At 40.6% G+C, this 26,607-nt stretch overlaps 1 protein-coding gene across 9 annotated transcripts in view; it reads left to right on the forward strand.

The window, feature by feature from the left end:
- The window catches only part of LOC125454004 (diacylglycerol kinase beta), a 505,848-nt gene that overhangs the window by 248,194 nt on the left and 231,047 nt on the right, over nt 1–26,607 (forward strand). For all 9 annotated transcript variants that reach the window (XM_059647135.1, XM_048534235.2, XM_048534238.1 and 6 more), the window contains 6 exons: nt 1,766–1,815; nt 3,634–3,708; nt 7,003–7,122; nt 11,504–11,621; nt 17,113–17,201; nt 19,220–19,336. In XM_059647135.1, coding sequence (XP_059503118.1) covers nt 1,766–1,815; nt 3,634–3,708; nt 7,003–7,122; nt 11,504–11,621; nt 17,113–17,201; nt 19,220–19,336 — 569 coding nt within the window. The remainder of the gene's footprint in view (nt 1–1,765; nt 1,816–3,633; nt 3,709–7,002; nt 7,123–11,503; nt 11,622–17,112; nt 17,202–19,219; nt 19,337–26,607) is intronic.

Here is a 26,607-nt window from a genome sequence, read left to right on the forward strand (position 1 = left end):
CAAAAATCAGAGGCTTTGCGGGAGTATGCTCAAGTGTGAAAACATTTTTTTAAGTAATTTTAATTATCAGGCCTGCCCATTTCAGATGTTTGTAAATTTCACTTTTGAGCTCAAACAAAATAGTGGGAATAAGATTCACAACCATATGCCAAGTCAGCACCTTATTAGGGATATGCAGAGAAAAATAATTAGATTTTTAGCCAAAAACTGCTAAATTTAGTAGTGATAATAATTAGCAACTTTGAAAATGTGTGAACTTCCTTGATTGACATAAAAATAGTGTGTTTTTTAACGATGGCTGAACATGAGAAGTAGCAAAGTAAGGCAGACAACAGCACCTTTCAGAAATGTGTAGTGGTCCGCGAATAAATATAATGCCAGCTTCGTTACGTAAAGCAGAAGTTTTGCAGTCCTTGAAGTGACTAAAAGCAGTTGAAATACTACTTTCCCAAGGGTACAGAAATAGACTTGGGGTCAATATGATTTTATTTGTAGCTCCACTGTAACACGTGGTGTCATGTTTTATTTATGCACCATCTACAAATTAAACACTTTTGAAATAGTTACTTTAATTTTCAATTATTTTTTGCCTGCCATATGGAGGGTTTTTTTTGCATCATGACATGCTTGCTGAAATTTTCAAATTTATTTTTGAAGTGTTTCACCATCAAACTACGTTTTACTTGCACATGATATCATTGCTAATTATACTGTGTTTATTATGTGCTTCAGTGTGACCTTTTGTAACTAGCCATCTTCTCTTGATGTAGTAATGATTGAAACAGACCACACTTTGAGTCAGTCTCCTCGGTCACATTACACATTTCATTGTTTGTTTGGGCTTTGGAGTCATGAAGCTGAGGTTTCAGTATATTCAGCGTATTCCAGTATATTCACTGGTGGCATTGACCCTTCATAATCTAACAGGAATGTGCACAACTGGTGGGTCTGCTGTTTTTTTTATTATTCAGCTTTTACACAAGCATCTACTTTATATGGTTGAAGAGGTCTTTCTTGCCATGAAGCTTATTAATGTTACATTACATGAAAACCCATATTCCATAGTGTTCAGTTTGAAATCATGGGAACTAATGGAATATTTTATCAAACTTATAGTGTATTAACATAGCAAATTAAGAGGGATTAATTCAGAATTGTGCTTTATTGAAGTAAATTACTGCATTCTCACAATGTAAATGGTATTGACTTTAGTGAATTGTGAAATGTTAGCAATAGCATTACGTAGCAGAGCAAAATTGTACATTTATAGTGGACCAGATTTTATTCCAAGGAGATAGTATGCCAGTAATTCTTACAAGGAGATTGGGGGTGAAAGAAATCCTAAAGTCTGTTTAGTTGGTTTTTAGTCAGGAGTACTGAACTTAGCTGTCTTCTATTGGTTAAGATCTTTTCTGCATGTAATTGCGGTGATAAATCTCAAAGATTTAGCAATCCTTTAGATTGTATTGATGTAGTGTACATGGCTTAAAGTGCAGTCGGTCCCTGGCACTTTCCAGTAAATTTGAGAGGCAGTCTCAACCTTATCTCAAATTACATTAAAGAAGAAATGACTATGTTTTCCCATTGAAAAGTTTCTAACAGTTAGCACTGATTCCTTAAAACACATCATTACTTTTATTATTAAATTTTTGCTTTTATCAAGCCAAGGAAAAATAAAGTTGATAAATTCCTTTCATAAAAGTAAATATCAGGTTCAATATTAGTGTACATCATTTGTCACTTTCTAATATTTCTTTTTTCACAGTTATGTTTCGACTCTATGACACAGATGGAAATGGTGTTCTGGACAGCTCAGTGAGTTTTCTTTTGGTTGTTTAAGATTTACAAAACTGTAATCTTTGAAACTTGCCTATTCACCAGCTATCAAACAGGGAGATGTCTCTCTTTTTCAAGTCTATTTTTTGTTGAACATCACAGCAGAAGTAATAATTGTACATAAACATTTCATGAATGCTGTGCAGATTTTACTGCAATAATCGAATATTGCATATTTCATTGTTCTAAAATGGTCACAGGGATTATTCATCTCTATAGGACATGAGAACCATGTTCAGTCCTGATCTCCCCCAAGTTAGTCATTTTGAAACAGGAATCATTGAACAGCAAATACTAACAGCAGCCCAAGCTGTTTCCTTCTACCTCTTCGCTGTCGTCACCACCCTCCCCTGCCTTGGGATGCAGAGGATACTTCCCAGACACCCATGATTGCCTAAGAATCTGCAAGAATTGAAAACTGCTGTCCCAAGACATTGCTGAGAGCAATGCACAAGGAAAATCATAGATGCGTTAAAATCTGCTTTTTGGAAAATTTCTTTTTGAGGGAGAAAAGTCATGTTTGAAATTGGATAATGAATCAATTCACTCTCTGGTTGAAGCTAGAATGTAATACATCATATTGGAGAGACATGCTGGGCTGCTAATGGCAAGAGGGTGGATGGAGACAAGAGTCAACTTGTGAAACCTTTATGTCCAAGCAATTTTGGTGGTCAGCTCTGATCTTGTAAAATTAGCAAAATCCAGGGATCAGATCTTTGGTTACACTGACCAGCATGGTTCAACATAAGGTTCTTTTTTTTTAACTGAAGCACTTGGCAAAGAGCGAACAAGTCAAGAAAATGAGATGTGAACCTCTAATATTTTTAATTCCACTGTTTTAGTTCACAGTATACCTTAAACCAGAGCTTGGGAGACTTAAAAAAGGACCAACGAGTATTGATGGCAATTGCTTTTGCAGTTTAAATGTTCAGAAAAATAATTAACCTCAGAAAAATGTCAGCAGTTTCACGAGAAGAAGGAAATGCAGGTCCACAGAAAGTAACCTGATATTTTCTCACACAACAATTTAATCACAGATTGTTACCTCGGCTTTTTTCACACTGCCGAATATAATATTTGTGCTGGAAAATCTACGGGAATACTGATTCAAAGTATAATGGGGAAATACCTGCATAAGGTGCAATTGCTTTCTCTTTCATCTTTGTCTTTATTCTGTTTTAATGTGGGGGAGAAATAAACACCATTTATACAGTGATTTGAATTGATCTTTACATTTGTTATTGGTGATAGTTCATATTCTAAAATATGTATGGTTAAATTTTACACAAAGCTTTAATCATTTTATAGCCTAGGCAGAACTGCTGCCAGAACTAAAAATGGGTCCTGGGTCCACATGAGTGGGAGGCAGGAAGGCAGATTGTGAATTAGGGATGGTGTCCCGTTTCTCAGAGATGCCAGGCCTCTGTTTGGACTGGTTGCTCAGCCGCCTTGTCAGCAATTGTGGTAAAGGTGCTGAGGCATCAGGAAAAGTGAGGGCACCTCCGCATTGTACTTGACCTTCAAGGATGCCTCAATTTATTTTACTGTAATGGGGGCTGTGTCAGGCCCTGGCAGTTAGATGGTCAAAATGAGGACAGAAAGCTACAAGGATCACTGTTATTTGTGGTGATCTCTCCATGACCATCTTGGAAGTAGATGGAAAGGTGCTCCTTCCCTTGCCTTCCAGGATAGTTTCACAGTTTACGAGATGGTTTGCAAACACGCCAGTAAAATATCAGCATACATAAAGAACTTGTCAGGTGCTTCTATTTGAATTTTTTTTTACTTTTATTGCAGGAATTAGATCGTATCATTAATCAAATGGTCCATGTGGCAGAATACTTGGAATGGGATGCGACTGAACTTAGGCCGGTAAGTTTTGCTTTGAATCACCATTGTTTTATTAAGCAAGTGATGTATTCACTAGAGCACTGTGTGCTCTCTGCAAACTTCATATAGTGATTCCTAGAAGTTGCATCTGTTATTTTAGATTAATGCCTCTATTGATCCACTATTAGCATGCCTGCAAATTGTCAGGACGGAATTTAATTTAGCTTAGTTTAATATTACATCTCTAGTACGCTGCTATATGTCTTCTGTTTATTTTAAAGTATATTAGTCACAAACCAATTCTGTGAAAGTGTATTTTCTGGTTTCGTACTGATTTTAGGTGGCATTGCACAATAAGTGTATTATTCCACCAGACATCCCTACATCTACATCAGTAAACCTAAAATCAATGGAAAAGCAACTCAGAGAAAAATAATTTCAAATAGTAAAATGGCCTAAATTAGGTAATAACAATATTAAAGCTTGTAGAAACACTACATATTAATGTGAAATATGTTTATATGACCTTAAGACCACAAGACATAGAAGCTGAATTAGGCCATTCAGCACATTGAGTCTGCTCTGCTATTCAAGCTTGACTGATATGTTTCTCAACACATTCTCCTGCTTTCTCCCCATAATCCTTGATCCCCTTACTAATCAAGAACCTATTTCTGACTTAAATACACTGAATGACTTAGCCCTCACAACCCTCTATGGCAATGAGTTCCACAGACTAACCACCCTCTGGCTGAAGAAATTCCTAATCGTCTCTGTTCTGAAGGGTCATCCCTTCACTCTGAGGCTGTGCCGTTGGATCCTAGTCTCTCCCACTAGTGAAAGCATCTTTTCCATGCCCGCTCTAGCCAGGCCTTTAAATATTTTGTAAGTTTCAAAGAGATTCTTTCCTCAACTCCATCAAGTATAGGCCCAGAATTCTCAACCATCCTTTATATAACAAGCCCTTCATCCCCAGGATCATCCTTGCAGACCTCCTCTGGACCTCTCCAACACTGGCACATCCTTCCTTAGATAGAGGGTCAAAAAATTCTCATAATATTCCAAATGCAGTCTGGCCAGATGTTTATGTAGCCTCAAAAAAGATATTTTAGTCGACCTTGCTTGGCCTTACCACAGATTTCAGCCTTGTCTTAAATTTCCCCAACTTCCTCCCTCTGATTTCGCTGCCATCATTCATTTCTCCAGTGCCCCACCCCACCCAACCACACTGCCACCAACAGTACCAAAAGTGCGACAATACTTATGGATGGAGGAGTTTGCCATTGTCAAAACGTCTTTTCCAGTGATCAAAGGTCTCTTAAAACCTGATGCCTCGTTTGCTCATCTCCATAATTTCTCTGAAGTGATTATTTCTTTTACACTCTCCAGTATGAGGACTTCAGACTTGAATGTGCTCATCTGGCTGAAACACCATTAGGAAAATCACTTCTCCCATTTCACGAACAAATCTTCCAAACGTCTTAATTATCATGAATATTAAGGTTAATGCTTGATTTGGCTATTGATAGTTAACTTGCATCTCTTTCCACTACTCCCGCTAGCATCATCTCCAAAGTGATGGATGTTTGAATATCATGGGTGAACCTGATTTTTTTTGCTACTTAAACTAACTTGCTAGCATTTTTGATAAAATAGCTGCGAGAGTTGATGAGGATAATGTGGTTCATGTGATGGACGTGAAGCTGTTTGATGAAGTCATACATAATATGCTTGTCAGCTAAAGCATGGTCCGTGGAATAACAGGGACAAAATATACCAAGTTGTCTGTGTGACAGAAGACAGATAGTTGTAGCAAATAATTGTGTTTTGGACTGGAAGTTAGTTTACAGTCGGGTTCCTCGGGGTTCAGGACTAGAACCACTGATATTCTCAATCTATATTCGTGATTTCAACTTGGTCTTGCAGGTTTACACGTGTACAAATGGCAGGGAATTTGAGAAAGTGGTTATAAAGGCAAACAGGACTGTTGTATGTTAGCTCAGTGCATAGGTGACAGAATTGTCATAGAATTGTAATGAGCCTTTTTGAAGCAGGTTCAACCTCAAATATGTCTGATTCTTCTTGCCATACTTCAGGAAGGATGGGAAGGCTTTAGAGAGGGTGCAGGGAAGATGTAGGAGAATGTTTGCAGGGCTGAGGACTTCTGTTGTATGTAGAGTGGAATAATCTTGGAGAAGAGAAACTTAAGCAGAGATTTGAAAGTGATTTGGAGCCCAGATAGAGTAAATAGACAGCAGCTATTCTTGCTGGACAGGAAACAAACGATATCAGTTTACAGAGAATTACAAAAGAATCAAGGGCAAAGGTGACACTGCTGACAGCATGATGGAAGAAGATTTGTTTGAGGCTTTCAGAAGAGAATTGGCTATGTACCTAAAGGCAATAAAGCAGTTTTATAGTAGAAGGGCTATAGGAGTAGGTCTAGTTAAATTGCTGTTGCAGAGAATTGATATGGACTCTAGGCTGAATGGCGACCTCCCATGCTGCACCCACTCTACAATTTTCCAAACCGAGATGATCACTTTCTGCCCTTATGAGAAATGCTGCATATATTCCCTGCAGCTCACTCAATTGAACTTGTTTTGTGCACAGTGCCCTTGGTGCTCTGTCTGAAAGCTTCAAACTCCGTTTATTGCCTGTTTGAATGTTAATAATATTGCCTTCAGTTGCCCTGATTGACATCATCTTCGTCTTTGGTTTGCACACTTGCAGACTCTGTAAACTTAAACATAAACTTTAACTCGTCTCAAATTCTACAGCCCAATCATGTACCACCCCAAATCCAACAGACTATCACTGCTTTTGTTCCTACTTATTTGCCAGGCGCCCAATCTTCAACCTCATGTATAAATCTCTCATGACCTTAACCCTCCTTGAATTTTCAGTTCCTACATTAAGTGCCACCTCATGGTTTCTGTTTTCACAACTCCACTCTTGTGTGTAAATCTACCTTGTAACCCTGCTCTTCAGTCTCTGATATCAGTGTCTTCTTCCATCTCCCCCTGCACTTTACAGCACCTTCACCTCACCACTTTTCTGGCCTCCCCCCAATGTCTTCTCCATAATTAATTATTCCATAAAAATTTATATCAACTATGTAAAACTCAAGTATTCATGCTGGATGTCTAATTTTCCATCTTTAATAAATATTTTGAAATTGTTTCAGAAAGTGGTGTGTTATTATCTTTTTAACTTTCAAAAGGAACAGTAAATGCATGATTGCAAATTAAGTATTTGTTTTAAAAGCATGCAAAGAAATTTTGAAGGAAAACACTTGCCAGGCAGTAGGTTAGATGTACATATATTATTCTGCAGATACTTATGGAAATGATGGAGGAAATAGACTACGATCATGATGGTACAGTTACACTGGAAGAGTGGATAAGAGGAGGAATAACTACTATTCCATTGTTGGTCCTCCTTGGCATGGAGACAGTAAGTACAGGGCTGTAAGCATTCATCTGTGAAAATTACAGAGCTATTCAGAAGTAGAATTTTAAATATTGAGTCATGCTTTTAACAATCATGAGTGATTTCTTCATAACCACTTGTGGTACTGGGTAATTACATTATCTAACTGTCTGTAGAATCTTGTACAAATATTAATGTATTTTACCATTTATAATAAAAATGCTGATGACCAATCATGTTGCTTAGCTACTTATGTAATTATGGTTTATAATCCATGACAGTTATAAGGGATAATTCCCCAAATAGTGTCCATTAATTTTTGTTGGAATGTTGCTCAGTGGTAATTGCTCCACTCTCCTTGTGCTAATGCTTCAAATTCTAAGCTAGATAATCTCAATTTATCACCCGCAGTTAGACACCTACTCAAAAGTTGGCTCAAATTATTGTAATCAATCACCTTCATGGATGATAGCGAAGCCCTTTTCAAGTGTTATTTCATTCTAATGAATGGCAATCATCATTATTGGTGCTACTAGAGTTTGCAAAGGAGGTGAAGGTGGGCTCTATGGGTGAGCTGGTTTTGTGGAAAACTATTTATCTTATGCTGCTGTGCTGCAAGTGGCCCCCAATCTGGCTGATTGTCATGTGGATGGTCTTTTCATTGCAGGGCAAATGTCCAAGGCATTTGAGTTCAATCTCTGAATGAATTTAAGGAACAGCATTTTGAAAAGGCAAACAAGAAGAATGTGGAATAATGTTTTTGAAATGAGGGAGATAGTAATAGAGACAATAGGAAGCACATTGACATGTGAGGAAACATACATAAAATTTAACATGCAGGAAAATATGGGAGGTGATGCTTTTCAGTCAGAAGAATGAGGAGAAACAGTACAATCGAGCTGTACTTTTTGGAGATGTGAGGAAACTGAGGTGGCTTGAGCACTCGTTTTGGGATCATACAGTTATGGACCTTTTTTTTGCTCCAAGGTTGGTGCACAGAATTGAGGAAATTTTCTGACTTGCCACCCCTATTGCCCCTCATCCCACGGTTCAAACACCAAATGCCATTCTCCTGTTGGAACAAAGTGTTAGCACTCTGTACCCTATAAAAGATGTACCGGCAGCAACTTGTTAAGTTCAATAATTCCATTCACACCCACAATCTGGACTACGTAGAAGGACGAGCATGGGAACCCTATCATCTGCAATTGCCTATCATCTGCAATTGCCTATCTATCATCTGCAATTACCTATCATCTGCAATTTTCTATCAAAGCCACACACCATGCTGACTTGGAATTAGAATGCTGTTCCTTTGTTACTGTTGGGAAATAATCCTGGCACTCCTAAACTAACAGCACTGTAGCTATACCAACAACAGAGAGCCCGGTGATGGATGTGAATGTTTAACGTGGGCAGATGCTTTGCTAATCAAGCTTTGTTGTGGATAGTGTTGAAATGTTTTGTGGTCTTTGAGCTGCACTCTCCCAGATAAGTGCATAATATTCTATAAAACTTCTGACATGTGCTCTGCAGATGATGGGAAGGCCTTGCACGGCCAGGGGGGCGAGTAACTATCCTCAGAATTCCCAGTTTCTGACCTGTTCATTTTGCCATGATAGTTTCTGTTTCTGGCCGCTGGTTACCCTGGATATTGATGTGATAATTCAGTGATTGTAATTTTATTGATTGTCAGAGATGGCATTTGTGCACTGGCAGTTGCATGGTGGGCATGTTACTGCCCACATATCAGGCCAAGCCTGAATGCTTTCCTCATTGTGTCTCAGTATATGAAGAGTTTCAAGTTGTTCTGAACACCCTACCCAACCAGCAAACATCTCCACTTCTGATATTGTGATGTAGGGATAGTCGTTGATGAAAGAATTGAGGATGGTTTGGGCTTGGGAGACTACTCCGAGGAACTACTGCAGAGATGCCCTGGAGCTGGAATAACTGACCTTTTAACAACCATAGCCAGTTTCCTTTTGTGCTGGGTATGAGTCCAGTCAGTGGAGAGTTCTTCCCCTGTTAGTCATTGACTTCAAATTTGCTAGGTTTCCCTATGGAGCAGACTTGATTAACATGTTGGCCTAATTCTGCTCCTGTATCTTATAGTCTATACCACATGATGTCCTCCCTAATCAAATGTTGCACTGATGTCAAGAGTGCTTGCTGTCACCACACCTCTGGAGTTTAGTCTTTTTGTCCAACTTTGGCCCAAGGTTTGAATGAATTCTGGAGCCAGGTTGCCCTGGCAGAGCCCCAACTGAGTATCTATGATTGATGCCCAACACAGACTGTTGCTGAGTAAGTGCTGCTTGATAGTGCTGTCAGTGAAACTTTCCATCTCTTAGTTAATCATTCAGATTAAACAGTAATTAGTAAACTTGGATTTATCCTGCTATTGGTACACCAGACGCTCTTGGATAAGTTTCCACATTTTCAGATGTTTTGTCAATGTTGCAGCTGTACTGAAAGAGCAAGGCTAAGGGTGCAGCTCCTTCTGGAGTAAAGTCTTCAGTACTACAGCTGGGATGTTGTCTGCTTTTGCTGTATCTGGTGCTGTCAGCCATTTTTTTTCTAAATTGTAGAATTAATTGAATTTTCTGAAAACTGGCATCTTTGATGGAAACCACAGGAGAAAGCTGAAGGTATTCACAAATACCCTTAGCCTTGCCATTTTCATAGAATAGCCTCCCCCAGCTATGACGTTGGGGATACTTTAGAGGTTCCTTCTCAATTAGTTGTTTAATTGTTCGTCGCTGTTTGTGACTGGATGTGGCAAGATTACAGAGCTTTTGATCGGACTCATTTATTGTGTGTTAGTTTTGGCCGATGTAGCAAGCTGCTCCTCTGTTCAAAATGCATATCATTTTGGGTAGCAACTTTATCACATTATCACCCTGGTTTAATATATATCATTGCTGTTCCTGCCATATTACTGCTACAGTCCTGCACCCTTACAGCTCATTAATCTACTTGGCTTGATGGTGCTCTGAATGATATGCAGGGCCATGAGATTGCGGTTGAATGCAATTCTTCTGCTGATGGCCTACAACATCTCACGAATGCACCATTTTGAGATGCCAGATCTGTTGCTGAATCTATCCCCCGTGAGTGAGAGTTCCCTTGTTAAAAGCCTCCATATTGTGAATAAATAATTTTATCTCCACAAGGATAACGCAGTAGTCACCCTTACCAGTACTATCACAGATATATGCATGTGCAGCAACTAGATTTACAAGACTGGGTCAGATAGCATGTGTTTCTTTTTTTTACCCCGCCCCCCACCTTCCTGTTGCTAGTTTTCTCACCACCTGCTACTGGCCAGTCTTCCAGAGATGTTTTTCAGGATTCTGCCAAATCTCCAGATGTTTGTGATGAAGACTTTGCAGCGTTGAGTGTACAGGCAACACCTTGATGTTTCTGACACTTGGATCAATGCCAGGTGGTCTGTCCAGTTTTGTTTTTATTTTACTTCTGTAGAGAGGTTTGATACAACTGAGTGATTTGATACCCCATTTCAAAAGGCAGTAAAGGATCAATCACTTTGCTGTGGTTCTGAAGTGACATAGACAGAACTGGTAAACTTAGCAGATTTCCTTCCCTGAAGGGCATTATCATTGAAAACCCATCTTGTTCCTGGCCGTTCTTTGAGATTAGCATTTTATTCTAGATGTAGTAATTAATACAGCTGCAATGTTGGGATCTGAATTATCTATAGAGCTTTAGTCTGACCCCCTGCATTACTATTGCTAGAAATCCTATGACGCAGATATCACTCATAGAAATTTGACCCATCTCGTCTTTCAGCACCAGATCCAGCCTCCCACCTAATTGTCACGCCCAGCGTCTGCAGTGCTGAGTACCAGTTTGAGAATGGCATACCATAATTCTGAAGATTTCTGCACATTTCTATATAAAGTGCTAGTCAGTCCCAGCCTGTGTCTGAAGAAGCCATGTGAAGACTCTGAATGGATGAGAGAAGGGATTTCCTAGAATGCTTCCATGGATGACCAATAACGGTTATGTGGTTCGATTGCAGCAGCTGGGAGCATGCTCTTTAGAGAAGAGGCATAGATTTGAGGTGATTAGCAAAAGAATGAGAGGTGATTATGCCAAAAAAAAACTTTTATGCAAAATACTTTTGTAATACACAACCTGCTAGGATGATGGAAATAGGTCAAGTTGAATTTTTCAAAGGGAATTGGATAAAACTGAAGGAGAAAATGGAGTAGGGAAATAAGGGAGTGTAAGTAACCGGATTGCTCTTCGAAAGAGCTGACACAAAGTCAGTAGCATGAATGATATGGGTAAGATATTTAGTGACATAGATGAGGACTAAGAAAACATGAACCTTCACTGAGCTGCTTCTTTTCGTTGTGTACATTTTTTTTCATGGCAGAATGTGAAAGATGATGGTCAACATGTTTGGCGATTAAAACATTTCAACAAGCCTGCATACTGCAACTTCTGTTTCAATATGCTGTTGGGTGTTAGGAAACAAGGTCTCTGCTGTTCTTGTAAGTAAATCCTCATGCATTTTACAAGTAAAGCATCCACAGTTAAAGGAAGCACTTATATTTTAAGACAACGAGGCGTAGATTGGATGAACACAGGAGGCCGAGCAGGAAAGCTGATGTTTTGGTCTAGACCCTTCTTCAGAAATCGGGGAGGAGAAGGCGGTTCTGAAATAAATAGGGAGAGAGGGGGAGGCGGTTAGAAGATGGATACATGGAGAGGAGATAGACAGGTCAAGGAGGCAGCGTTGGAGCCAGTAAAGGTGAGTGTAGGTGGGGAGTTAGGGAGAGGATAGGTTGGTCCATGGAGGACAGACAGGTCAAGGAGGAAGGATGAGGCTAGTAGGTAGGAGATGGGGGTGGAGCTTGGGGTGGGAGGAGTGGATAGGTGGGAGGACAAGTTAGGGAGGCAGGGACGAGCTGGGCTGGTTTTGGGATGCAGTCGGAAGAGGGGAGATTTTGAAACTTGTGAAGTCCACATTGATACCATTGGGCTGCAGGGTTCCCAAGCGAAATATGACATGCTATTCCTGCAACCTTCAGATGGCATCGTTGTGGCACTGCAGGAGGCCCTGCTTGGACGTGTCATCCAAGGAGTGGGAGGGGGAGTTGAAATGGCTCACTACTGGAAGGTGCAGTTGCTTTCCTGCTCCCCTGATGCAGCTTGGCCTGCTGTGTTCATCCAGCTCTACACCTTGTTATCTCAGATTCTCCAGCTTTGCCTGTTCCTGCTATCTCTATAACAACTTATATTTTCATGTTTGTGCCATTCTCTCTGAATGTCTGTGTTTCTGCACCTGTTTTGTTATGTTGTAGTGTACAAGTCTGATTTCTCATTTATACATTTTGAGATTAGGCTAATTTAGCTAATGGCAAAGTTACTAACATAGTTAATATTGACTGTCTGCAAATTTAACCAATTTGAATCAGATGAAATCCTAACTGGAGATTACCCTCTGCATTACTGGTAACATGTCTGCTAAACCTGCCTTAACATGAGGCAATGTTGTCTGTTTGTGCCAATGTAATTGGTAGCATGTTGTTGAAAATAGTAATTTGAATGATGTGGTCGTAAAGAGAGAGAAAAGAGGTGTAATGCAGAAACCATTTGTTAATGTTACTTGTGCAAGTTAAGTATTGAGTAAGCACTCATTAGATGGTAAGACAAGGAAAAAATTGCAGAATAATTCAACGATTTTGTGCAAGTCTATTGAATTTTGCGCCAAACTTACTTTGTGTTAATTACTTGGCAAGCTGGGTCTGAACCTGAGTGCAACCTGCCAAATTGTTCCCGTAGACTGCATTCTAAATTCCAACTGATATGAAGAATTAAATTTCCTCACGCTGTGGAATTTTCACCCCATGCTATAATATTAGCCTTCCCTGAAATCACCCTACCTTTCTGCATTTTTTTAAAAATATGATCTTGAAAATATTACATTTCAACAAACTCGTCAACTTTCTGTGGAGAATGTCCTGTTAGTCATTCAGACAATGGACAGTATATATGCATTTTGTTAAAGCAGCTGCAAAAAATGAAAGACCAACTCAACAAGAGAAACATGGTCAAAAGATTCCAAAGCAGCGAAGAGAAGTGGAAAGGTTCGACTAGGGAAATCTGAAGATTCGAGGCAGCTGGAGGTGTGGCAGTCAGTAGTGAGAGATTAAAATCAGGGAATCCAGAAGAGACCCAGAAATGCAGAGATCTCAACGAATTGGTGTAGGTTACAGTAATTAGGGAAAATTATAAAAGAAATTTAAATTCAGGATTAAATTATAAAATTATAAAAACGCGGCATCGTCATCCAAAAACCAGTGAACAGTAGCAAATCGTGAGAGTACCGGGAGTGGGTTGGAACACAGGGAGCAGAATTCTGATTGAGCATATGTGGATGGTGGGTAGAAGATGGGAGCTCAACTCGAAGTGACAGCAAAGCATTAATGAATCAATTGATGCTGAGGTGGAGTTGGTGACTTTAGCAAAGTGAAAACTGGCGGCTTTAGATACAGGCCGATTTGCAGAACACCTACGCTCGGTTCGCACTAAACAACTGCACCTCCCAGTCGTGAACCATTTCAACTCCTCCTCCCATTCCGCAGACATGTCCATCCTGGGCCTCCTGCAGTGCCACAATGATGTTACCCGAAGGTTGCAGGAGCAGCAACTCATATTCCGCTTGGGAACCCTGCGGCCCAATAGTATCAATGTGGACTTCACAAGCTTCAAAATCTCTCCTCCCCCTACTGCATCCCAAAACCAGCCCAGCTCATTCCTGCCCCTCTAACCTTTCCTTCTTCCCACCTATCCCCTCCTCCCACCTCAAGCCCCACCCCATCTACCTGCTAACCTCATGCTGCCCTCTTGACCTGTCCATCCTCCATGGACTGACCTAACCCCTCACTAACTCCCAACCTACACTCACCTTTACTGGCTCCATCTCCGCCTCTTTGACCTGCCTGTCTCCTCTCCGCCTATCTTCTATCCATGTTCTATCTGCCAACCCCTCTCTCCCTATTTATTTCAGAACTCCCTTCTCCTCCCCCATTTTTGAAGAAGGGTCTAGGCCCAAAACGTCAGCCTTCCTACTCCTCTGATGCTGCTGGCCTGCTGTATTCATCCTGCTGTATACCTTGTTATCTCAGATTCTCCAGCATCTGCAGTTCCTACTATCTCTGAAACGGTTTTAGAGATGGGCTGTGTGTGCAGTCAGAGTCTGCCTCTAGCTCCTGTACAATATCAAAGTTTGAATTGTCTGGTTCAACCTGCAATAGAAAAGGTGGAGCTGATGTCAAAGGAAAGCATTTATTAACAGGAAGAGAAAAGAATGGCTTTAGACTTCTCAGTTTTTATTTGGGGGAAATTTCTGCTCAAGATACTGGGTGTCAGACTAGCAGTCAAACAATTTGAGGATGGGGTGGTTAGGCAGAACTTGGAGCTGCCATCTCATGCAGAACCTGATGGATTTTCCAATGATGCTGCACAGGGGTAGGATAGGAGGGGTCAAGTTTAGATTTTTGGTGAAACCTAGAGGTATAGGTATAAGTTTGGAAAGAGAAGTGAAACCCTTGGAGGGGATTCTGTGGCTACAGCTTGAAAGATAAGAGTGGAACCAGGGACGGACAGTCATACCAAACTAGGCAGTAGTCAAAAAATGTTTGAGGAGGCTGTTGTTGTCAACCACCCAAGACAGAGTATAAACAATGTAGAGGAAGAGTGCAGCATTGTTCAGGATGCAACTTTGGCTTGTTTCAAAAAAAATGCCTCCAATCACATTTTTTGGAAGAGTGTTATCTGTGAATCATTGATTTTGTATAGTACAGGGTTCAATTCTACTTTAAAGTATAGTTGTATACTTAACCTAATTTTAAGTATGTTTACTACCCATGTGCGCAAATTTAGTCTGATTTTCTAAAGCTTTAGTTCCAAGATGAAGCTTTCCTATGCAGAAACACGGGCAAGATAAGCAGTTTGTAGGAAGTTGTTAAAATGATTGCTGGGCTGATTACTGTGTCCATTTCTCCTCTTCACGCTCCCAAAATTTTTCAGTCTTTGATAATACATCATAGAAGTTCACGAGAGCTGCCAAGGAAATGAGTAGCAGACTTTGATGCTACCCTTAGAAATTGGAATTTGAGGTGCTGCAGAATTCTTTGGCACCAGATTTAAGTGGGAATTTAAGAATATGAGAAATAGGAGAATGAGTAGGCCATATAACCTTCTAAGCCTGCTGTGTGTTCTTTGGATGATCGCTGTTCTTGGGCTTTAACTCCCTTTTCTTGTCTGTACTACTTGAGAAATCCAAAGTCTCAGTTCTTATGGTTAAGCATATTGAACAATGAAGCATCTGCATTCTTCAGGAGTAGAGAATTTCAAAAATACACAATCCTTTGAATGAAGTGACTTTTCTTCGTCTCAATCATAAATGATTGCCACTTATCCTGAGCTTGCCCCCCCCCCCCCCCATTTTAGATTCATGAATCAATGTAAACAATCTCTGACTATCCTATTGTGATGAAAGGTACGTAGTTTTATATAAAATAATTGTTTGAGTTTGGATTTTAAGCTAGTGGCATATGGGTCTGGTCTGTTTTTGCAAAGAAGTTCTAAAATTAATTAAATCAGTCATTTTGGAACCATGATTCAAACCAGTTTGTAAGGTAGCACATAACTGAGATCATCCTGAATGGCAAAAGGAGATTAGTTTATATTGTTGTGTTTTATGACAGGAGAAAAGAAACGCTAAGCATTACAAGCGGAGGCAATGGCCTAGTGGTATTATCAGTAGACCATTAATCCAGAGACCCAGATAACATTCTAGGGACGGCAGATGGTGGAATTTGAATTCAATAAGTATCTGAAATTAAGAGTCTAATGATGACCGTGGATTCACAAGCGCAAGGAGTATGCATCCCCTTCGGACCACAGCATGACTGTGAAGGTGATTGTGGCCATGATTGTGTGTTTAGCTCATTCCTGAATAGAACAGGCAATATTGGCAACACTTCCCAGTGTGCTTTTCACTGGCACATGGTGCATAGTGTAACTGCATTCCTCCTCGGGGAAACACAGAACAGCAACATTTATAAGTAGACATTTTTTTTATAACCCAAGTATGCATTTGTTAAACTAAATGTATTGGGATTCAGCTGTGCAACAAACAACTTCGTATTTATAACAATTTAAACATAATAGTAAGGCTCAAGGCACTTCACACAAATTATAAAACAAAAGCAACAACTGTACAGGGTATAGCGGAAGCACTCTTAATGTTTTGGTCTCCTTTTTAGAGAGACGTATTTGCGTGGGAAGTCATTCAGCAAAGGTTCACTCATCGATTCTTGGAATAAGGGATTTGTCTTACAATTTAAAAATTGAGCAGCTTTGGCCATAATCTGTGAAGCTTAGAAAAAAGAGAGGCGATGTTATTGAAACATATGAGATTCTGAGAGAGGTTGGTTGATTAATTGTTGAGGAAAGGTTTCTTTTTGGGTGAGTTCAGAATGAGGAGATATATTTTCAAATGAACAGATAGTAGGAACTGCCGATGCTGGAGTATCTGAGATAACAACTTGTTACACCTTGTTATTTCTCTTCTATTTTTCAAATGAAGTTGTCTCTCATTGAAGATGATGATGAAGAGAAATTTTGTCTCTGAGGGTTGTTAGTGTTTGGAATTAGCTTCCTCAGAGAATGTTGATGATTGAGTCAATAAATATATTGAAAGTTGAGCTTGAGAGACTTTTGATTGACAAGGGTATTGAGGATGGACAGAAAAGTGGAATTGAGACCATCAGCAGATTAACCATTATCTTGTTGAAAAACAAGACAGTTTCAATAGATTGGGTGCCTGTATCTACTGCTGTTTCTAATGTTCTTGAGTTTATGGTTTAAATTATGCAGTTTCAAAATGAACGGAGTAGATTGCCATCCTGTAATAAGGCAAGTTCATATTGTGAATGAAGGATTGTTGACCTTGCTGTATTTTTTTTTCAGTTTGCAAATACACAGTCCATGAAAGATGTGTTTCCAAAGAAATTGCATCATGCATAAGCACATACGTAAAATCCAAAAGGAATACTAATGTAAGTGCAATTTTGCCAAATATTTGCAGTGCATGCAGATGTGTTTTAAACTTCTGAATACTGTAATTCTGAAAATGGAATATTCGTTCATGTATTGGGACTTTTCTCAAAGCATACATTACAATCCCCATGATGAATACTTCTTCAGCTGTTGTACACAACTCGCCATTAACAAACCTTGAATGCTGATAATCACAATCTCTGTCACTTTTTCACTGGTTATACAAGATTTATTTGTAACTGTCTAGCATTTGCAAATTAGCTGTGCTATTAAAATCAGTGTTGTTTGAGCATATTTAATATGTATGCCGAGGAAATTATTTTTGGACAGGACCTTCAAAGTCTTAACCATGAATCATAATATTTATTGACCTCTGTGGCTTTCAAGGCAGAAGAAAACATATGCAATTCAAAGTATGCTGCCTTTGTGTAGATGTGAGAAGTGGAAAGTGGTCAGCAAAATAGCATTGGCCCTGATCCCTGATCCCTGAGGCAATGGAAGCTCCTGGGAGCTGATTTATTTTGAAACCCTGAATCACAGATTCACAACATTGGAGACCACAGTAGCTCTGTGGAAACCCTTGCTGACGATTCCCTGGTGACCCATCAGTGAGTAAATTTGGGTTGTTGACTCAATACTTGCTGTGTCTTTCATACTGATTTGTTGATAGTGTCCCTCACAGGGATAAAGCCTAACTGGTAGAAATGCAGTCCTTGCCATTAGAAGAAATGCCATCAAAGGTCATTAGCACCCCTGCACACTGTTCACTGTGACAATGTTTACCCTCTCTACTTCCTGACATTGTTGACTAACGACTTCTTCCTCCACACAGCTCTCAAAATTGCTTACCCTCCCACCCAACGCTGATCCACTGTTAAATGCTGCTCAGTTGTCCTAAATCAGACCTTAATAAATCCCTCCTGAACTTATGCTCCAAATCTTCTACTTTACACTCATCTCTGACACTGCTCGAACCTCCCTGCACTCCACAAGCCTGCTGCTTCCTCTCCACACCACTCCACTCCACCGCAACCCCCATGCTCTGATCATACCTCACCACCATTACCATGCCCCTAGGCATTTCCAACGCCACTGAATCAACTCCAACCTCCCCTTCTTGCCACCTTCCCCACCAGAATTGTGAGAAAGTGTTGAGCAGGGTCTGGAAGTGGTGACCAGTTTCAGAAATAAGGCAAATAATCAGGAGTACTGAGTAAAATGAGCCATGCAGGATAAGGACTGAGCAGTGTTGGAGTAATGGGTTGGATAATGGGCTTATTTAAAAAAGGGAAGTTCACTGCACTGAAGACAGAGCTCAAAGGTTTTGTCTTCAGCTCTTGATGTGAAAGAGGTCATGGGCTCTTTGGAATTGTGCCCAGCACTGGTCCTCTTGTCCTGTCTCATTGTTGGAATCAAGCTGAAGCTGGATTGTAACGTCCTAAGGCTCCATTGTTAAAATGGAAGGCTGTAGTTTCAGACAGGATTAACAGTGGTTACTCTCACTTCATCAATGGCCAAGAGATTCAGCCCATAGAAACTGCAAAGAAATAAGGGAAAGCCACCAGATGAGAGCAGTCACATCAGAAATGAAACTGCTGTCATTTTCAGAGAATTGCTCAAGAGGGTGAATGTTCAGTTTGAGATCATGATCCCTACCCGAGGGCCCCCACACAACCCCACGTGGACTGATCGATGACAGACCATCTTGGATCTTTGAGCAACTCGAGGTTTTAAAATCAAATCAAGTACCACTGAAAGTGGTTGTGAATGACTCTTGAAAAGATAGTTGGACCAAAGATTAGCTTATGGTGATGCAATCATTCTGAAAATAATGCCACCTTTGCTTATCTGTTGTCACACAATGTAATTTAGCTCCGTATAGAGAAGTTATTGATTTGGGATCTCTTAGTGTGTAATCTGAGTACCCTATTTGATTCATACAAATGAGCTAACTCTCTAACTAATTTGTCTTATCCATCCTTAAACGTCTTTGTCTAATCCTCTAACTCCTATCAAGGTTATGCAACATGTTTGGATGGAAGGAAACTCTCCAACTAAGTGTGACCGATGCCGCAAGAGCATTAAATGTTTCCAGAGTCTCACCGGTCTCCATTGTGTTTGGTGCCAAATAACAGTAAGTACTGAGGAAATAGCATGCATTTCTTTTCAAAGAATGCTCAAGAATTGCTGAGAAAATAAACGACATTTCACGAGCACTAGAGGGCAGGCTGGTTTCTCAGTGCAGGCAAAGATGCATTGCCAACTCCTGGTGAAATCTTAGTTAGAAGTGCAGACTTGGAACAGGAGTAGTCACGACCATAAAACAATTAATATTCTTTGTGATTGTTACTCTTTGCTGCATTAAGATTTTTCAAACTAACAGCATTTTCTATAAAATCCTGACAATTAAAATCAGTTCATTTTAAATGAAGGGAACATAATGATACAGGTGATTCCATTTGTTCAGTTAAACTCGTATGTTAAAAGACATGGTTAAAACTGGTTCATTTGGTTTTGAACATTGTGCTGTTCATGAATGGTAAAATAATGGCTCTTCAGCGTACAACTCTTCCTGGTGTTGCTGAGATTAATTTTGCCCAAATGCTGTTGCACTGGCCTTCAGTTTGTACTTGCCCATATGCATCCATCTGGTGCTTCTACTGCGGTTCCCTTAACAGTAAAGTAAAAGTCCTCTGCATGATGTGGGAGATGAAGTGATGCCCCTTGCTGGCATCATATGAAATGTTTGCTCAGCATTACTGATCAGGTTTTAGTGACCTCGCCGCTCCTGACAAAAGGGGCTGTGCCTTAAAAAGCTTGTGTGCCTTCAAATAAACCAGTTGGATTATAACCTGGTGTTGTATGACTTCTGACTTTGTCCATTCCAGTCCAACACTGGCACCTCCACATCATGCCCAGGGTTGGAGCATTTGAGCTATAGGGAGAGTCTGAGTAGGCTGGAGCTGTTTTCCCTGGTGCGTCGGAAGCTGAGGAGTGACCTTACAAAGGCTTATTAAATTATGACGGCCATGGATATGGTAAATGGCCATAGTATTTTGCCCGGGGTGGGGGGAGTCCAAAACTAGAGGGCATAGGTTTAAGATGAGATGGTAAAGATATGAAAAGGACCTAACGGGCAATGTTTTCATGCAAAGGAAGGTGCGTGTGTTGAATGAGGTGCCAGAGGAAGTGTTTGGGACAGGTACGATTGCAACACTTAAAAGGCATCTGGATGGGCATATGAATGGAAATGGTTTACGGGGATATGGGCCAAATACTGGCAAATGAGGCTAGATTTAGAAAGGATATCTGGTCAGCATGGATGAGTTCAACCAAAGAGTCTCTCTCTGTGCTATATAGCTCTATGACTCAATTGCATCATAGCAATTAGGTACAAATTACATGGTATGATAAACGTTGTGATGAAGAATATGAGGAGACCTCGATGGTTGGTCTTTCTCTTTGGAGATCCACGGCTGGTCTGCCACTCAAGTCCTTATGGTGTCATCATATTGGGTAGAGCTTATAGTACTCCTCGTCTTTGATGACCAGACATGATGGAAAGGCACCAACAGGCTCTAAAAATTAAAGTTTTAAATTGGAGTAAAGCCAATTTTGAAAGTTCCTGCCAAATACTTTCAAAAGTTGATTGCAAGGGCTATTTACAGTTAAATGACTAATGCAAAGTGGAAGGCTTTCAAAAATGAGATAACAAGAGTTCAACGACAGTATGTTCCTGTTAGTGCAAAAGGCTAGGCTGGTGGGTATAGGGAATTCCGGATGACTAGAGAAATCGAGACTCTGGTCAAGAAATAAAAGGAGACATACGCTAGGTTTAGACAGCTGGGATTGAAAGAATCCCTCAAGGACAATTAGGGCAGTAGGAATACACATGAGGGAAATCAGGAGGGCAGAAAGAGGACCTGAGATAGATTTGGCAAATAGAGTTAAGGAGAATCCAAGGAGATCCTACAAATACATTAAGGGCAAAAGAGTAACTTGGAAGAGAATAGGCCCTCTTAAAGATCAACAAAGCTGTCTATGTGTGGAACCACCAGACAGAGACAAGATACTAAACAAGTATTTCGCGTCAGTATTTACTGTGGAGAAGGATATGGAAGCTAGAGAACTTGGGGAAATAAATTTTGATATTTTTAAAAATGTTTCTATTACAGAGGAGGAGGTCTAGACATCTTAAGATACATTAAGTTGGATAAATCCATGAGACCTGATTAGGGAAGTGATTGCTGGGCTCCTTGCTGAGATATTTGTATCATCGATAGCTGCAGGTGAGCTGTCGGAAGATTGTGGGTTGACTAATGCAGTGTCATTATTCAAGAAAGGTGGTAAGGAAAAGCCAGCGAGCTATAGACCAGTGAGCCTGACTTCAGTGGTGGGTTCTTGGAGGTATTCTTGAGGGATTGGATATACATGCATTTAGAAAAGGAAAGATTGACTAGGAATAGTCAACAGTGCTTTGTGTTTTGGAAATCGTGTCTCACTAACTTGACAAACTCTCACTAACTTAACAAAGTTTTTTCTGAAGAGGGGCCTCGACCCGAAACGTCAAACTTTCTGGCTCCTCTGATGCTGCTTGGCCTGCTGTTCATCCAGCTTCACACCGTATTATCTCAGATTCACCAGCATTGGTAGTTCCTGCTCTATCCACACGGTAGACTGGTTGGCAAGGTTAGACCACATGGAATCAGGGTAACCTAGCCAATTGGATACAAAATTGGCTTGAAGGTAGGAGACAGAGGGTAGTGGCGAAGGCTTGCATTTTGGACTGGAGGCCTCTGACCAGCAGTGTGCCACAAGGATCGGTGCTGGGTCCACTGCTATTCATCATTTATATAAATGATTTGGATGTGAACGTAGGAGGTATGGTTAGTAAGTTTCCAGATGACACTAAAATTTTTGGTACAAGGACAATGAAGTATTTTTTCAAAGAGATTGTGGTCAATGGATCAACGGCTGAAAAATGGCAGAGGGAGGTCAGTCTAGATATATGCGGGTATTGCATTTTTGTACAACAGACGGGTAGAAATTATATAATTAATTGCCGGGCTTTAGTTGGTGTCGTAGAGCAGAGAGACCTACGGTTTCAGGTACATTATTCTTTGAAGTTTGCATCACATAAAGACAGGGTTGTGAAAAAGATATTTAGAAAACTTGACTTCATTGCTGAATCCTTTGAGTATTGGAGTTAGGAAGCCAGGTTGAGGTTATATAGAACATTGGTGTGGCCTCTTCTGATTGTCCAGTTCTGGTTGCCCAGTTGAAGGGAGGACATTATTTCACTGGAAAGAGCTCAGAAGAGATTTACCAGGATGTTGCTGCCTAAGGAAGGTTTGAGTTATAAAGAAATGCTGGATAGACTGGGACTTTTTCCACTGGAGTGTAGGAGATGGAGAGATGACCTTATAAAAGTCTATAAAATCGTAAGGGTTATAGATAGGGTTAGTGGATGTGTCTTTTCCCTTGAATGGGGGATTTTAAGACTAGGAGCACATTTTTAAGATGAGGAGAGAGATTTAATAAAGACGTGAGGGGCAAATATTTTACTCAGAGGGCTGTTTGCATATGGAATGCACTTCCTGAGGCCATGGTTACATTGTTTAAAAGATGTTTGGATAAGTGCGTGATTGAGTAAGATTTGAAGGGATATGGAGCAGTCAGGTGGGACTAGTTTAGTTTGGATTATATTCAACATGGTCTGATTGGAACAAAGGGTCTATTTCTGTGCTGTATGACTCTGTCTATGACTATGGCAATGATACCATAAATTGGTGCAGTGTACAGTGAAGAAGGTTACCTAAGAGTACAACGAGACCTTGATCCGATAGGCCAATGGGCCGAGGAGTGGCAGATGGGGTTTAACTTAGATAAATGGGAGGTGTTGCATCTTGGTAAGGCAAATCAGGACAGGACTTGAACAAAAACAGTAGTTGCTGGAAACATTCAGCAGGTCTGGCAGCATCTGTGAAGAAAAGTCAGAGTTAACATTTCAAGCCCAGTGACCCTTCGTCGGAGCTGATGGTAGCTAGGAAAATGTCAGTTTTTATGTAGAAGATAGGGAGGGGGAGGGACTAAGGAGTAAACGATAGATGGGGATAGAGCCCAAAGAGAGAGAAAAGCAGTTGGACAGATGAAGGAATTGACTATGATCTGGCTAAGAGGGTGAACAGCTGTTAATGGTGATTGAGAGTGACTAACAATAGGTAGTGTGTAATAGCAGACTAGTAAGAACTGTCGATTCCCTGCTCCTCTTATGCTGCCTGGCCTGCTGTGTTCCTCCAGCTCCACACTGTTATATCTCATAACCAGGCCTAGTGTGTGGGTAGGGGTTTAGGACATGGGAGAGTTCACGCCCTAAAATTATGTTAATGGTAGGGCCCTGGGGAGTGTTGCCAAACCAAGAAACCATGAGTTCATAGTTCCTTAAAAGTGGATTTGCAGATACATGGGATGGTGAAGGCGGCGTTTGGCATGCTTGCTTTCGTTATTCAGTGCATTGAGCATAGGAAGCGAGAAGTCATTTTGGTTAGGCCTCTGTTGGAATACTGCATTCAATTCTGGTCTCCCTGCTATTGGAAAATTGTTGGGAAGCTTGAAAGGGTTCAGAAAGGGTTTACAAGGATGTTGCTGGGATTGGAGGATTTGAGATATAGGGTAAGAGTGAATATGCTGAGGCCATTTTCCCTGGAACGCAGGGGCTGACGGGTGATTTTAAAGAAGTTCCTAAAATCATGAGGGGCATGGATAGGGTGAATGGCGAGCGTCTTTTTCTTGGGGTAGGGAAGTCCAAAATTAGAGGGGATAGGTTTCAAGGTGAGAGAGCAAAGATTTAAAAGGGACCTGAGGGTAGTGTGTATCCAGAACGAGTTGCTAGAGGAAGTGGTGGAGGCCGGAACAATTACAGCATTTAAAAGCCATCCGGATGGGTATATGAGGAGAAAGGATTTAGAGAGATATGGGCCACATGATGGCAAATGGGACTAAATCAGTTTAGGATAATTGATCAGCATGAGCAAGTTAGATCTGTTTCTGTGCTGTATAACTCTATGACTTTATCTAATACAACACATGGCTCTCTTCTGAGAGGTTTTGGGGAGGTGGAGGGCTGTTGGTGTTGTTGCCAAACTATTAAGCCAGAAACTCAGCCAATGCACTGGAGACCCAGGTCCTACTTCTGCCATGGCAGATGGTGGAATTTGAATTCAATAATAAATAAAAAAAACTCGAATTAAGAATCTACTAATGTCCATGAAATCATTATCAATTGTAGGATAAAACCCATCTGGGTCTTTAATGTCCTTTAGGGAAACAAATCTTTCACCCTCAACTGGTCTGGCCTACATGTGATTCCAGACCCATAGCAAAGTGGTTGACTCTCAGTTGCCTAGCAAGCCACTCAGTTCTATCAATCACTATACTGCCTCCACAAAGAAGTGAAACCAGACAGACCACCTGGCATCAACCTAGGTACCGGAACAGACAATGGCAGAAACAGACGTATCAACCCTGCAGAGTCCTCCTTACTACTATGTGGGGGCTCTTGCCAAATTTCTCAAGTGCAACTAAAGACAGACAATAAAAGCCAGAGATGCCCATGTCCTACAAGTGAATCTTAAAATAAAAGCAACCAACGATGTTACAGATTGTGATTGAACACAATTCTGCTGCTGTTGATGGCCCCCAGCACTTCTGAATACTCTTGAGTCTTACTTTCCTAGAAAGTTTCAAAGCTCATCCAATTCAGCGCTGTGTTAGTACCAAGCAAGAAAATCGTGGGTAGACTTAATGTGAACGTGGGTCTTTGTCACCATAACGACTATGTGCAGTCATTGGCACAATGACTGTGACAGTGACTCCTACCAAAATTGTCATGGATAGATGCAACATTTGCAGGTAGATTGATGAGGAAATGGTCCAGTACAATTTTCCTTCTTGATTCTCTCACTCCCCCTGCTGCAGGCCATTCTTGCAGCTACGTTGTTTAAGACTGACCGGCTCGATCAGTAGTGGTGTAGTTAAGTCATCGAAATTCCCGAACTAGAGTACATTCTGTGTCCTTGCTGTGCTCAGTGCATTCTTGAAGACGTGTTTAACATTGGGATAAATCAGCAGAAGATTTCTTCGATTCTATTTGACCTGATGCCATGAGATTTCATTGGATCCACCATCAATGTTGAGGACTCCCAGAGCAACTGTCTCCTGTTTGTATAATACATTGCCAAACTATGTTGTGAGTCTGCCCTGTAAGTGGTAATGTTTCACACAATCATAATCTCAGAACCATACCTTACTGACAACCCATTGTGATGAAGTCACCAGGTTTGAAACACTAACTCTCCTTTCCTTCACACAGATGCTGTGAGACCTGTTTGAGTTTCTCCAGCAGTTTCTGTTTTTGACCCAGGTCTCTAGCAACTGTGGTTCTTTGATTCATTTTATCTCTAGATCACTCAACAGCACAGTACAGCTGCACCCCCCCCCCTTCTCCTCCAAGATTTTTATCTTGTATTTGAATATTTTTGCTTTTGTTTGTGTGATTGTAAAGGTTTTTTTTGCTGATTTCTTCGATTTTGCACAAAGTTAAGAAATTCTATTGAGAAAATCACTTCTTAGATGTGGCACCTTTGGGAAAACTCCATTGTTTTTGCCATTAAGTGGACTTTTCAAAGTTTAATCAAAGTTCGCTGACCTTTTAGCCCAATAGTAGTGCCACGAAGTCTCTAATTTGCTTTAACCATAGTTAAAAATATCCCCACCCAGGCTTCTTTCTCCCCATAGGTAACATTTATACCTTGCATTTATTACATTTACGGCTGCCCGATCTCTCTGAGTCTCTGACTTTACAAATTAAAGAGGGTGACAAGTTTCACAATAATTCTGAACTCATTCACTTTGGTTTTGGAAAATTTGTAATTCTTCAGCTTGAGAACTGTGAATCTTTACCTCCATTCTTGGTCTGTAAAGACTGTAAGACAATAAGACTTAGCTGCAGAATTAGGCCATTTGGTCCAACATCTCATAGAGGAGCTACACTCTGGTTCAATAAATTTCCACTCATCCCAGTTTTACAGTATCGTTCTGAGGCTGTGCCCATGGGACCTAGTCTCTCCTACTAATGAAACACTTTTCCACATCCAATCTATCCAGGCCTCTCAGTATTCTAAAAGTTTCAATCACATCACTCCTGATTCCTCCTAAATTCCATCAAATACAGACCCAGAATCCTCAGTTGCTCCTCATATAACCAGCCTCTCATCCATGGGATCATCCTTGTAAACCTCCTCTGGACCCCCTCCAAGACCAGTACATCTTTTCTTGGATAGAAAGTTAAAAGCTGCTCACAATGTTCCAAATGCGGTCTGATAAGACCCTTTTACAACCTCAGCA

Source organism: Stegostoma tigrinum, chromosome 7 (genome assembly GCF_030684315.1).
Source record: "Stegostoma tigrinum isolate sSteTig4 chromosome 7, sSteTig4.hap1, whole genome shotgun sequence".
NCBI lineage: Eukaryota > Metazoa > Chordata > Chondrichthyes > Orectolobiformes > Stegostomatidae > Stegostoma > Stegostoma tigrinum.